We start from the raw sequence: 15867 nt of genomic DNA on the forward strand, positions 1-15867 counted from the left end.
AATTGTTTGAATTAATCTTTTCGATTCTTATAATCGTTATTTTATCATGGTTTAAATGTGATGTTACATACAGGGTAACTTCGATATAACGTACATTTTACTTTCAAAATTGTACGTTGTATCGAAGCATGATAAAGAACTCTGAAACGTAGCTTATATTACTTTATTGTGTTGCTGTTTGAGTAAGGTTGATGAATAAAATCAATAAGAAGACGAAGTCAGCTTTTCTCATGATGTTTCCCTCCGTTTTGTTGATTGAAGTTTGATTCATTTAGAATCCGAAATCACAAAACAGTTGTATTTCGGTATTGGTTAAAGTTACAACACAAGCTTTAGTATCAAAATACAGACAATGTATTGTTCTTTTAGAAAATAAATAAACAAAAAAAAATTTTTTTTTGGACTTTGGTAATGTGTACGTTATATCGAGGTAAAATGTACGTCATATCGAATGACGTTATATCGAGGGTACGTTATATCGAAGTTTCCCTGTATATGGCGAAAATATTAAGCTATTGAGTAAAGATACTTTGATTAAATAATTTTTCGAATTTCTTTTGAAATTTTCCATTCAGAATCAACTGGAATAACTCAGAAAATTAGTGACACACGAAGCTTAATGCTTCGTCAAAGCAATACATGAAACTTCTAACGGTAATATTTGGTTGAGGAAAAAGTAATCGATTATTTTTGGGTGAAATTAAAAACTATTTTTAATATACTTTGGATTGTCCTATTTGGGTCAAATAAGCACCGTTTTGTTGTAAAATTTGTTGCCATTCTAAAAGTGGCTTCATAATGTCTCTATCATAGAGGTATTGGTCCTTATTGACGAAAAACTCTAGCAATAGATTTTGACGTGGGACTACGTCTAACCGGAGTATATTGGAGGTAAAATGAAAACCTAAACACAGAACATGCAGGAAAAAATGAAAGATTCCGAATGCTTATAACTCGTACATTTCTTACTGGATCGGAGAGATGTTTGTATCAACTGATAGGGAATATTTCTACGCTTCTATCGCAATTAATAAAATGTTATGTTGCATTAGATAAACAATTGAATAACCGTAAAATGTTAAGCGTTATCTAAACGCCCTAACTGCCTCGTTTTGATTGGCCCGATTTACGGTTTCCCCAACACAGTCATCATAACCAAGCAGCCTTGGGGAAATCGGCATTGCGAATACATGCCAGTCGGGGGTATTTTTGTTCCGACTGGAATGTGTTTCCCTAACACAGACTTCAAATTCTTGGAGCGTAGGGAAATTGGCATTGCAAATACATGCAAGTCGGGGGTATTTTTGTTCCGACTGAAATGTATTTCCCTAACACAGACCTCAAATCCATGGATCGTGGGGAAATTGGCATTGCAAATTCATGTAAATCGGGCGTATTTTCGTTCCGACTGAAATGTGTTTACCTTATACAGACTTCTAAACCAAGGTGACATCATATCGAACATAAAAGGACTGTCATTAAATTTACTTGTAACGAAGAACATAATCATGAAACATGTACCGTAGGAATAATATTTAACTTAAGAAAACATTGTATCATTAATATATAAGTATGTAGCCTACATTTGTTTGACGAAAATGAATAAATAAATCTATCACAATTCATGAATTGACCTTACATGGCATTATACAATCTTTTTACTCACAAAGCAAATATATTGGGTTCAATTCAATTCGGAAATTGTTTCATTTAATCAAAAATTTAATCAATACAAACAAATGATTGCTAAGCTAAGGTAGTCCCACGTCAGCCTTGCGGTTATATCATAGATAGAGCCCACTCATTTTTTTACAACCTTTTCTTGGTCCTCGTTTCTTATCACCCTGGAAATTTTGCAATACGAGAAAAAGGTATTAATCGCTTGGTGCCCGGTTCGTACTATATTTTATTGCATGCACATAAAACATCCCAATGAAGCCCTAGGAATTGTGTAGCTTTGCGTTGTCCTAATGGAACACAACACCTCTTCTGTTGACCAATTCGGTCCATTTGTCGACAGTAGAGATCTTAATTTAGTGTATTGCATTAAAAAGAAAATTCAGAAAAAAATTTGAAGTCCTAGCAGGCCTAGTTCTATGTTTTAATAAGTCATCGGAATAGCTTTGCTGTTGCACTTAAACAGACTCTCGCAACTTTTTCTCTTTACTTTTACTCAATGTTTCTTTTTTAGTCCAAATGTCTCTATGTCTCAAACTTCTACTCTTTCTCTGCGATCAATTTTTGCTATTAATTTTACTCAATGTTTCTTTTTTAGTCCAAATGTCTCTATGTCTAAAACCTATACTCTTTCTCTGCAATCAATTTTTGCTATTAAAATTTGACTTTGACTATCAACTCTCTACTCTTCATTTACTACCATCTACTCTATACTTTGTTCTCTCTTCTCCCTGCTCTCTGCTCTTTATTTTAAACTCTATACTCTACACTTTCTGCTTTCCACTCTCTACTCTCTACTCTCCACTTTCTCTCCACTTTCTCTCCACTCTCTCTACTCTCTACTCCCTCTTCTATCTACTTTCTCTACTCTCTACTTTCTCTAGTCACTCTACTCTCTATTCTCTCTATTCTCCCTACTCTCTACTCTCTACTCTCTCTACTCTTTATTCTCTCTACACTCTACTCTCTACATTCTACTCTCTACTTTCTCTACTCTCTACTCTCTCTACTCTGTACTCTCTCTACTCTCTACTCTCTTTTATTTATAGAGGTGAGGAACGCTCTACCTGCCTTATCTGGGAAGGGTTAACCCAGACGTCGAGTGGGGATCGCGCCCACAAAAACCAAGCCCTCTACCTTTTGCCTTATTCCCCCTGGGACCACATCTAGGCGACTACTTCAGGGGGTGGCTGTGCTTATGCACTCTTCGAGTTTTCAACGCTGACTAGCGTTGTCCTTCCCTTTTTCTCAATATTTTTTCCTCTCTATCCGCTTTTCAGTTCGCTGCGCTTACGTCCTCTTCGCTGGCGTCCACTTACCCGTCGAGACGTGTACCGATTAGGAATTGCCCTCCAACTTGCCGCGCAACCCGTCACAGTCACCCTCGCGGGGTTTATCACCTGTCGAGACGTGCACCGATTAGGAAGCGCCCTCCAACTTGACGCGCGCCCCGTCACAGTCACCCTCGCAGGATTTCTCTTCCCAGCGGAGCGCCGATTAAGTAGTGCCCTCCAACATGACGCGCACTCCGTCACAGCTACTCTCGTGAGGTATGCAAAATTTTGATCATGGCTTCATCCTTGATGCTCGCTCCTTCGAAACGTTCGCAGTGTTTCTCCATCCAGGCCACGATCAGGCGTTGCCAGGCAGGCATTTTTGCTGTTCTCCACGGCAGTATCCGGTTACCTGTCGAGACGTGTACCGATTAGGAAGCGCCCTCCAACTTGACGCGCGCCACGTCACAGTCACCCTCGCAGGATTTCTCTTCCCAGTGGAGCTCCGATTAGGTAGTGCCCTCCAAAATGACGCGCACTCCGTCACGGCGGCTCTCGGGGGATACTATCCGGTACTACAGCCGTCTCAGTTGTTCATCTTTTATGGTCAAGCGTTATCCGCATGCTGGTCGCGCCTCCACTTCCGCTGTAGCTCGGACATGATATGTACGATTGCACTGTTTACTGCGTTCCAGGTGCCCTCGTCACGACACATTTCCTCCACGATGTTCCTGTTCGATGATACTCTCTACTCTCTACTCTTTACTCTCTACTCTCTACTCTCTACTCTCTAATCTCCCTACTCTCTACTCTCTACTCTCTCTACTCTCTGTACTCTTTACTCTCTACTCTCTCTACTCTCTACTCTCTCTACTCCCTCTACTCTCTACTCTCTACTCTCTACTCTCTACTCTCTACTCTCTCTACTAAAAAAAAAGTACAAAAAAAAACACACACGGAAGTATGACGTAGGACTGTGATTGTTCAGAACAGTTATTTTTTTAATGTAATGTGTTCAGAAATCTGATAATTTAACTCTTTGAAACTCCAAATAGTAGCCCTCAAAAGGGCCGTTTGTTATATGTACTCAAAACCGTCTAATAGTTTGTAACGAACAAGAAAATATAATAAGCTTCTGGCAGAAAGTACAACTGTCTAACTGAAAATGATTAATGAATATCAGATCAGTGTGACATATCACATGATGGAATGATAGATGAAGTATGCGTAGTTCGGTAAACAAAAAAAAATATATATATATATATCGTCATTGATTACATTGAATATGAAGTTTATGGGAAAGAAATAAAAACTAAGTTCAAACTACTTATGAATTCGTGATATGTTGAGGTAAAATACACATGAAATAATGTTCGTTTGCAGACTATCACAATCAAGTCGTATTGGTTCGTCTGCTCAATCTATCATAGAAGGAATTGAGTCGTTGAGAATTATTAATATGAGTCATGAAGATTTGATTATTTAATTTCGTTTCATTTTTGTGATGCGATGTAATTCCGATCTCAATAAGCCCTCGCATAATAGGCGCTGCCATCCACCTATTTTTTTTTTTAATTCGTTTATTTTTACAGGCTCAGTTACTTAAGTTTAAAGGAGCCGAATTCTTAAATATAATTTTAAAACTATATATATAAACAATTTTCTTACATCTATGGTTAGTAAGGTGGAAAACCGATTACTCGCGGTGTACTCGAGTTTAGGAGGGTGACATATTTTTAGGAGAAGGATGGGATATAAGGAAATTGTAACAATGTTGATGAACACTCAATTTATAAATCTATATATCTATAGTGTATTTACATTTCAACTTATTCTACTATTTATAGCAAGGGGACGAATTACCCGCAAAGGAAGGAAAGGAGGGTATAAGGATGTAGGGGCAATCACACACGAAGATCTATAGCTTTAAGGAAAACATATATATGGGACATGTAATCAAGGTCTAACCGAGCCAACACATCTCTCACCGGCACATTGGGCTGTCTTCCTCGGGTCCGAAGGGAGTTTTTTAAATTCGATCTGGCGACCAGATACACCTCGCACGACCAAACAATGTGCTCGATGTCGTGATAACCTTGGCCACAAACGCAGAGATTGCTGCTGGCAAGATTGAAACGGAAGAGTAGTGCATCTAACGAACAGTGATTGGACATGAGTCGGGAGAAGGTGCGAATAAAGTCCCGACTTTTGAACCAGTTTGAGGCTAACCTTAGGGATAATCGAGTGAAACCACCGGCCCAATTCATCTTCATTCCACTTGCGTTGCCAGGTGGCGATGGTATTTTTGCGGACTAAAGAATAAAATTCATTGAAGGCGATTTGACGCTGATAAATATCGCCTTCAATTGCACCTACCTTTGCTAATGAGTCAGCCCTCTCATTACCCGGAATGGAGCAATGTGAAGGGACCCAGATAAAGGTAATGACATAACAGCGTCTGGATAAAGCACTCAAAATTTCTCGTATTCTCTCAAGGAAGTACGGCGAGTGCTTTTCCGGCCTCACTGAACGGATAGCTTCGACAGAGCTAAGACTATCCGTTACAATGTAATAGTGTTCAACAGGTCGTGAGGCGACGCTGTCCAGCGCCCAATGAATTGCTGCCAATTCAGCAATATACACTGAGCAAGGATTCTGAAGACTGTGGGAGGTGCTAAAAAATTCGTTGAACACTCCAAATCCTGTGGACTCGTTTATAGTGGACCCATCAGTAAAGTACATATTATCACAATTGATACCCCCATACTTTTCATCGAAGATCGTTGGAGCGATCCTCGATCGTTGGTAATCTGAATATCCATGGATATCTTGCTTCATGGACAGATCAAAATGCACAGAGGAATTGATGTAGTCAGGGAAACAAACACGGTTGGGAATATACGAAGAAGGATCAACCTGCATGGAGATGAATTCATGATATGAACTCATGAATCCGGAGTGAAAGTTTAGCTCGATCAGCTGCTCAAAATTTCCGATCACCAATGGGTTCATGACCTTACACCGGATGAAGAACCGAAGAGATAATAAATTGAAACGATCTTTTAGTGGGAGTAGGCCTGCCAAAACCTCGAGACTCATGGTATGCGTTGAGGGCATACATCCCAACGCAATACGGAGACAAAGATACTGAATTCGCTCGAGTTTAATGAGGTGTGTTTTGGCAGCTGATTGAAAACAGAAACTGCCATACTCCATCACTGAGAGAATAGTTGTTCGATACAACATTATAAGATCTTCTGGGTGGGCTCCCCACCAGGTGCCGGTAATTGTACGGAGAAAGTTTATTCTTTGTTGGCATTTTTTACTCAGATACCTAATATGGGCACCCCAAGTACATTTGGAGTCGAACCAGACCCCAAGATACTTGAATGACATAGCATGAGTGATCGGTTTACCCAAAAGTTGAAGCTTTGGTTTTGCTGGTCTATGCTTCCTAGAAAAAACCACCATCTCTGTTTTCTCCGTGGAGAATTCGATCCCTAGCCCAATGGCCCAGGTTGAAAAATTGTTCAAAGTATCTTGTAAGGGTCCTTGCAGGTCGGATTCGTTTGATCCTACGACAGACACCACTCCATCATCTGCAAGTTGTCTTAGGCTGCAATTTTGTGTAAGGCAATTGTCAATGTCGCTTACATAGAAGTTGTACAAAAGGGGGCTTAAACATGAGCCCTGGGGGAGGCCCATGTAAGAGACCCGACTTACTGCCGAATCTCCGTGAGAAAAGTTCAAATGTTTCTCACAAAGCAAGTTATATAACATATTATTCAATAGAGGCGGCAGACCCCGAGAGTGTAATTTGTCCGACAAAACCTCTATTGAAACAGAATCGAAGGCCCCCTTTATGTCCAAGAATACTGAAGCCATTTGTTTTTTTTCGGCGTAAGCCATTTGAATTTCTGAAGAAAGCAACGCAAGACAATCATTCGTCCCCTTGCCCCTGCGGAACCCATATTGTGTATCTGAGAGTAGGCCGTTCGTTTCAACCCATCGATCAAGGCGAAACAAGATCATTTTCTCCAACAATTTCCGTATACAAGACAGCATTGCTATTGGGCGGTACGAATTGAAGTCGGACGCGGGTTTTCCGGGTTTTTGAATAGCTATAACTCGTACTTGTCTCCAATCATCCGGAACAATATTATTCTCCAGAAACCGATTGAATAAATCCAACAAGCGATGTTTCGCCACATCAGGGAGGTTTTTCAGCAAGTTGAACTTAATTCTATCCGATCCCGGAGCAGAATTGTTACATGAAAGGAGAGCAAGAGAGAATTCTACCATCGAAAACTCGGAATCAAGATCGCACCTACCTTGTGGTATATCTCGAACAATTTTTTGCACAGGAGCGGAATCAGGACAAACCTTCCGTGCAAAATTAAAAATCCATCGATGTGAATATTCTTCGCTTTCATTCGTTGAAGAGTGATTTCTCATGTTTCGAGCCACTTTCCATAATTTTTTCATTGACGTTTCTCGTGACAAACCTCCCACGAAATTTCGCCAATAAGCACGTTTTTTCCCTTTGATTAAGTTTTTAAATTGATCTTCAAGGGCTAAATACGTTTGAAAATTTTCAGGGGTTCCACGTTTCCGAAAAGCTTTAAATGCGTTCGATTTTTCTACATAAAGCTTGGAACATTGGCTATCCCACCATAGATTGGGACGCCTTCGGGAAATGGTGGAACCTGGGATGGGTTTCGTTTGAGCGCGAACCGCGCTGTCATAGATCAAACGAGAAAGGAAGTTATACTCCTCCAATGGAGGTAAACCATCTCTGGAATTGATGGCTAGAGCAATCGCGTCCGCATATTTTTTCCAGTCAATGTGTCTTGTGAGGTCATATGCCATGTTTATAGATTCAGAAGAATTCGACCCAATGGTGATGGAAATTTTGATTGGCAAGTGATCACTACCGTTGGGGTCCTGGATTACATTCCACTTACAATCTAACGATAGTGAATTCGAGCAAAGCGAGAGGTCAAGAGCACTTGGGTTAGCAGGAGGTTTAGGTACACGTGTTGTTTCCCCAGTGTTCAAAACGGTCATATTGAAGCTGTTACAAAGGTCATATATCAACAATGAACGATTGTCGTCGTACTGTTCCCCCCAGGTAGTTCCGTGAGAGTTGAAGTCTCCCAAGATCAATCGTGGCTCAGGAAGGAGTGAGCACATGTCATCAAGTTGTTTGCGGCTAACCGCAGCTCTCGGAGGCCAATACAAGCTGACAATACAGAGGTCTTTGCCTCTGATGTTTGCATGACAAGCATCAGCTTCGATCCCTCCAATAGGTGGAAGGTCAATTCTAAAAAATGAGTGGCACTTATTGATCCCCAAAAGCACCCCTCCGTATCTATCATCACGGTCCAAGCGTATAATATTAAAATCGTGGAAAGAGATATCATCTCGCGAAGAAAGCCAAGTTTCGGACAGAGCAAAAACATCACAATTGTAGTTATGAATTAAAATTTTGAATGTATCCAATTTAGGGATAAGACTACGACAATTCCACTGTAAAACAGTGATATCTCCGACCTCTCTATTTGAATTAGACATCAAGAGAGATAATCATTGCAAGGAGGGGCCATGTTTGCATCAATTGTTGCAAAATTGTCTTTAATACTGGAAGCATTGAGATGACAAGGGTTCTGATGGAGTCGGAAACATTAAAACACTTGAAGATTTGGTCCAAAAGGTCAGACAACTTTATAAATCCCGATTGGGAAGTTGAACTGGACGGAAAAATAGGGACAGTTGGGGTTTTTGATGTCCCCTCGAGTGCTGGGCCATTCGAAGGTGAATTATTCCCACGGAAACCAGGAGGAACCTGATTTTGCTTGTCCGCTGCACTCGATTTTTTAGGCATGCTAACAGGGGGTATCACCGGAGGGGCTTGTCCTTGAACTTTGGGAGTGGTCACATTTTTGCGCCGGGGATTCCCTTGGAAAATGAACGGTGTGCCCCCGTTAGCTGTGTCCGCTTCTATTTCGTCAACGGGCAACGTGGCGAAGACATTTTGTGTGTTGATTGGTTGTTGTTGTTGGGCCAGTGGAGAAGCGCCCTTTAAAATATCCGCAAAAGTGCGTTTCGAGCGTTCCTTCAAAGAGCGCTTATGTTTCTCCCAGCGACTCTTGTAATTTTCACAAACTGAGAGCTCGTGTGGGGATCCCCCGCAATATGGACATTTATGCTCAGTCGCACTGCAGGATTTCCCCTCATGTTGCTCTCCGCAAGTGGCACAGCGCTCCTTGTTGGCACAATAATCCGAAGTGTGACCAACTGACTTGCATTTGTTGCAAGTCATGGGCTTTGGCACGAAGAGTCGCACAGGTAGTCTCAATTTGTCCACCATAACGTAGTCAGGGAGGGCGGCACCAGCAAAGGTGACTCGAAACGAGTCGGACGGCGTAAATTTAGTTTGGTCCCCATCATGGGAAAGTTTCCCGAGTTGGCGACAGTCCAAGATTTTCACTTCCATTGAGGGGAGCTTCTTGAACTTGCCTTTTCCTTCTGCTTTTATTTGTTCGCTCGTCAGACCCGTTTCAGTTATCACCCCCTCAATTTCTACGTTATGGGAGGGTATAAATGTTCGATATTCGAGAGTGAAATGTTGATCAGCAACAATCTCGTTTGCGTGTTTCCGTTCATTCACAACAACTCGCAATTTGTTCGGTCTAACCCTGCGAATTTCAGATACAGAAGTGTATCTGGCCAGATCTTTCATGATCTGAATCACGTTAAGGTTTTTTCCTTTCGGTTTTGGCCGGAGGAAAACAACCCAAGGGCCAGTTCCAGGTGCATCTTCTGGATAAACTCTGACACGTGGAGCGGAGACAACAGAGGGGGAAGACGAGGACGAGGACGAGGACGAGGATGAGGATGAGGACGAGGACGAGGATTGGGTTGGATCGGAAGCATCAGAAGGGGGAAGCGAAATCGATGATGGGAGAGGGGGAGTGGAAGTAACAGTGGGTTGAGAAGGGAGGCTTGCAATTTTCTTAGAGGGGGGCTTGGTAGGATGAGCGGATTCGTCCACAGAAGAATTATCTTCCTTATGAGGGACTCGTTTATGTTTTTTTCCCAGATCTTATATGAGATTCATTATCGGAGATCTCCATCTCTGGAGATCCTCCACTATTCTCCATTTTACAAAAATTTCTGTCTTATTTCTAAATTATTTCTGATTTTAACAATAATCTTAAAAAAAATAGCAAAAAAAAAATTATGATAATAATATCAAACAATGAACAAATGAATTGAATAATAATATTAATAATAAATATGTGTACCTTAATATATAAGTTGTTCCAATAATGCGCTCTACTGCCCTAATCAGGGAGAGACAGAGGCTACGCGCTACGGAGACAACACAATAGCGCAAGAATAGCTTACGCAGCCACGTGATGATGAATCCCGTTTGCGACAGTCACGCGATGGCGATCCCGTTATGCCGAATCAGTTCAACAGCCGCAATCCGGCTCGCTGCAAGAGCGCTGCTTCCTTTGTTCCTTCGTTCCACTTCACAAAAGGTCAGGTCGAAAGCGGACAGCAATGACCTTCACTCGTACACGATTCACTCGTACCAATAGCACAATAGCAAAAGTGGCAACGCACAATACCGACACTGAACTTTACTCGTCAAGAGTTGGATAGCGAATGAGCCATCCACCTAGTATTATATCATTTTTCGCTGTACAATTGCCCATGTTGCCGCAGCCCGGAAGACACTCGCTTAAGATGTTCGTCACACCGTCATATACAGAAGATATTCGCTAACTGGACTATCTTCAACTGGACATATATAGAACAGGGCTTACGTTAACTTGGCTATAAAGCAGTTATGTATCAATAATAGATGTCATCTTAAATTTGAAGTATTACTTTTGCTGTTTTGCAGCCCAGTTGGAGAGTCAAATTCAATAATTGTATTGATTTTCCGGCCCAATTGACGAACGATCACTGTATGGGCGACACTTTCCTCGTTACTTTGATGAAATCTTGCATGTTTACATTCGAAAATGTTCTGGCTAATTTGTTTGATAGAATGAATTATTGCACACAATTTTGTGTTGCATACATGAAAACGAAGTTGAAAGAAAGAATGCATAATACATGATTTACCTTCGCATCCGCTCGCAAAACATATCTCCTTTATTTGTTAAATTGCTCATTTGTTCTATTATTTCCACCTTTACAACGAGCCTAAATTCGAAATTTTATGATCGATATTATGTGAGATATTGATCACTAAAGCCTGCTACAGAGAAAATAAAGGATAACTTTTTCCCCATCCTAATATATATTGAGTTATATTTGAATTATATTCTAGTATGAGTTATACGTTCAATTCAACCCCAAACATAACTTCATGTTAGCGCTATTTTACCCACCAGTTTAAATATTTGCATTTGAAATTCAAACAGTACCGATTTCAGCAAAAGTAAATTTTACATAACCCTCAAAATCCAAGCGATGAAAACATTATCATAACCGTCACTATCACTATTATCATTACCATCAACATCAGCGGCAGCAAACAGCAACAGTACCTGAGAATCGTAATACTCCGCACATCATCAACTGGGAACTGGGAAGAGTCGAGCATCGACCGCCGTTTGAAAATACCGAATGGAGCTATTTCCCTCCATCGACTGCAGTGGCTGCAGTCGAGCTGCATTTTAGGATGTTTGGCCCGATTCGTAGTAGTTGTTCCGCTTCCCAACCACCCGGTGGTTCTACCCTTGACGTGGTGCCCTTGCCCGTGGCAGCCATGGCGGTGATTCGATTCGCACTCCAACAATAAATAGTTATCAGCGTTCGGTGTTCTGTGTTTACCCAAGTTCCGGTGTTCATTTTATTTTTCTTTTACGACTTTCACATTAAGGTTTTATCGTTTCGATGCACCGGAGCTCGCTTCACATAATCAGCGTAGGGTAGAGGAGGGCTAAATGTGCACTTCCTAATCGAAGTCTATTGACAAACAATATTGTTTATAAAAACACATTTCAAGGACTGTTTATTTCATGAAGTGGATACTTGTTTTTCAGTGGTTCTGAGTTAAATCTTGACAAAAACGTAGATTCACTTTTAGAGTGTGTATTGAACCCTTTCACCTACAACACTTGCGTATCATAAGCGCTAGGACGCTCATCAGAGTAGTGAAATTACTCGATACATGACCCTTCAAAGCGTTCTTTTGAAAATTAAGGGGGTAGTTCCCTATGAACACCATAAAAAGTATTTGATTTCCGTGATTCTTTCCAACGAGAAAATAATTTAATATGATTAATCTGATATCACAGTTATATTCAGATATATATTACTTAACCTTTTCACTTCGGCCCAGTCTCGGAGAAATCCATCAGCAGGTACGGCGCGTTATGCGCATGTCAGTCGTTGTGTTGCGCCAGATCAGTGACTATTGTGAAGAAGTGAAAGACTGACGAGAGCGTATATATACGCCTTTCGTAGTGAAAAGGTTAACAAAAAAAAAAATTGGGGTCAGTTGGACTGCAATAACTGCAACCCTTGTTGCCAACACCTTATAAACTGGTGGAAGTTTTACAAGTTTTTCTAGTGGATTTGTTCTGTCCATTTGTGTGCTTTCCCGAATAGAGTTCACAATAACGGGCAACTTATGCAGCCGTTAGAATAGAAACAACGAAGAGCGATAGCGAAAAGAGAATATTCGCGAAGTAAACTCCACCCTTGCATAGTAAGTAAGCTGTCGCTAGCGTAAAAGTATTACCTCTCCTCTGAGTAAAATTCTCAAAATCTTTCTGTGTCCAAAACAACAAAGTTCGCTTATTCTGCTCGTTTTGTGTTTTATGTTTCCCCTCGAGTTGTGAACGCTAGCTAATATTTCACTTGAAGTGTATCTGACATTGCAATTAATACAACCATCCGAGCCATGGCAGAGCAGGCGAAAAAAGAGAAGAGTGCAAATGATTAGAGTAGTGCGGAGCAAAGGTGCGCTAGGGAAAAAAACGCGCATTGCCCTTTTTGAAGCAAACGAGTATAAAAATTCGACAACAGTGTATTCGTTTGATACATTATTACACCAGCTCACACATATAAACAAGATACATTTCATGAATGTGGCAAAAAGTGATGAGGTAAAAAGAGTTTTTCGATGTTTTGATCTACTTATTTTTTAATTTTTTGGATGCCGATTTACTTACCTAAAATAACTGGAAAGTTCGAAAATACACCGTCTCAACGTAGTATTATTTGCGTCATTTTTATTAGTACTTAGTTGAGATTTCTATGCCAAATAACACGCCTTGAATGCATTCTGAGTGGCAAGCTCTAGAATACGCGTGATCACAGTGCAAGTCGGAGGAAATTTCTTTGACGAAAAATTCCCCCGACCAGAACGGGAATCGAACCCGAACACCCGGCATGTTAGTTATGACGCTAACCACTCGGCCACGGGAGCACAAGGGGCATATGACTACGCAATCTTTTTTTTAAATTTGTTAGTGTATCATTTCGGATTTTTTTGGCAATACGTTGAAATTTCTTAAAAAACTCTATAGTAAAAAGTTCCGGGGACCCTGAAAAGGTTTAATGGCTTGCGTGGTTTTGTAGAATCATTTCGAGAAGCAATGATTTTTTCTTGCCTTCGGGAGAACAATACACTAATTGGTCATATGTCGTAATTTGTTTCTTTATATCAATGCACGCATTGCACTGAGTATTCAACGACAGATATCTTTCGTGCATCGTCATTCAATGAGCATCAAACACGCATCTAACAGATGCACACAGTTGCAGCGATAAAAAGGAAACATCACGAGAATGACCGTTTATGAAAAATCGTTTCTCGACTCTTGGCACGAGAGCAAGTACGATTGGCAAATAAAGTATCGAAGGTGTGCTATTCAACACAAAACTAGCAGAACAAACGACCTTTGTTGTTTCGGGCACAGAAAGATTCTAAGAATTTTCCTCAGAGAAAATACAATACTTATACGCTAGCGATAGCTTACTTACTACTCAAGGGTGAAGTTTACTTCGCAAATATTCTCTTTTCGCTATACCCCTCCGTTGTTTCTATTCTAGCGGCTGCATAAGTTGCTCCTTATTGACAGCTCTGTTGGGAAAGCACACAAATGGACAGAACAAATGTATGGGGAAATGGGAATGCTTCCAATCTTCATCAATTTAAACTATATACAGACTGTGAGATTGTAATGTATTGCATATAACACAAATCTTTGAAAATATCCGATTCGATTGGTGTGCAAATCGGTGAAAATCCGTTCGCAGCAAAAATAGTTATTAACGTTAACTTTATTTCATAAAAACGTGACCTGTTTTCTGAGTTAGCACCATTAATGTAAGACGTATTCCTACGTCAAAAATCTCCTTCACGAGAATTTTTTAAAATAGAAGATAATGAAGAATGCACCAATCGCTGGCATTAGCTCGGGATATTTTACTCCGCTTTACCTTATCTGCATGCTATGCTGTTATGTACATTTACCGAGAAAAATTCAGTGCAGTAACGCGAATGGAGAGTGCAACTGAATCACCGGTGGAGATTTCGTAAATCTGTTTTCATGAATGGTTCTATTCCCGGTCGAGCGTAATGAAATGAATACGCGAATACATCGCCGATTTGGGCTGTTTTGTTGTGGTTTTCATGTGCTGCCCACAACGGGTCACCGTTCACAATCAAACACCAAAATGCTCGGTTCAACACATTCGTGTTTTTTTTTTAAATGACAGAGCTCACAAATTCAGAGTACGTGCAGTTATTAAATCGAAGATAATCATATGTAGTAAAACTCACAGAGAAACACTGGCAAGACAAATTTATCTAATTCTGATTCAACACACAGAAGTGGAAGGGCGGAAGACTGATGTTGAGCTGACACTACTGGAAACAATCTCGTTCCTCGAATCAATACCATCAACCATCACGTTCTCGACCCGGGAATCGAGCCTCTTTCGTGACTCGGCTTTCAAAATCAAAATCGTAGCCGCGGCGTTTGCATACTGTTACAAGCGATGAATGGAACAATTGGGAAGGATACTTGTGTGCTTCCTGATTTCCGAACATTGTGGTGCTCTGGTATCATCTCCATCTCCCCATATTTGCACAAATTTCACAGCCCAAGTTGCGTTGCCTTGGTCGGGATCGGCATCGAGACAATGCGGAAAAACAATGGGCCAATGTTCGACCTTATACATTTCGTTTGCATGATTATGGGCGGGATCGAGCGAACATCGGAGAGGGACGGTTCGACACAATGAACATACATACATACGCACTCGAGTGCGTGGGATTCGACCATATCTTGGGAAGCCGAGGAATTGAGAAAACTGCTGGAATTGGGAATGAACATCCAAATAAATGGGATTAGCAAAGGATGTTATCGAACCGGGTAAAACATTCGAAAGGGGTGGGGGGGGGCGGTGGTAGGGGTTTGATTGGGAGGGAAAGTAAACACTCACCAAATGCTCGCACACACAATCTCGAAAAGCCGAGAGGAGCACTCGATGCTATCTTCTTTTTTTTTGCGGGGGATTGCCGACTCTCGAAATTGGAAGGAATTGCATTGACACTGTTAGGCGTTTGTCGAACCGTCGTTGGAATGGCTGCGGCCATGACTGTTCGGTTTTTTTTTATGTTTATCCCTATCAAGCAGTACCGAAGCCAGAGGATTTATTATTTTCCGATGGGGTATTGATTTACCGATTCTTATTTAATTGGAAGGTCCATCCATAGGGTATCAATCAGCTCGAAGGGAGAGTTTTAATTACGAAAACTGCTCGGCTGAGTCATCGTTTCTTGGTTGGATAACATATTCTGTTAGGAGCTTCCATTTTTTGACGTAGGACTACGTCTTTTATTTCTATACCGGGGTGTAAAATCAAAGTTTCGAAAACG

At 40.9% G+C, this 15867-nt stretch overlaps 1 protein-coding gene across 1 annotated transcript in view; it reads right to left on the minus strand.

Annotated features, from left to right (window-relative positions):
* The window catches only part of LOC129761466 (tyramine/octopamine receptor-like), a 56252-nt gene extending 44606 nt beyond the window's left edge, over positions 1-11646 (minus strand). Inside the window, exon 1 of the mRNA XM_055759190.1 lies at positions 11485-11646. Within this exon, the coding sequence (XP_055615165.1) occupies positions 11485-11646 (162 nt within the window). The remainder of the gene's footprint in view (positions 1-11484) is intronic.
* Positions 11647-15867: the final 4221 nt, after the last annotated feature.

The sequence above is a fragment of the Toxorhynchites rutilus genome, chromosome 1, assembly GCF_029784135.1.
Source record: "Toxorhynchites rutilus septentrionalis strain SRP chromosome 1, ASM2978413v1, whole genome shotgun sequence".
Classification (NCBI taxonomy): Eukaryota; Metazoa; Arthropoda; class Insecta; order Diptera; family Culicidae; genus Toxorhynchites; species Toxorhynchites rutilus.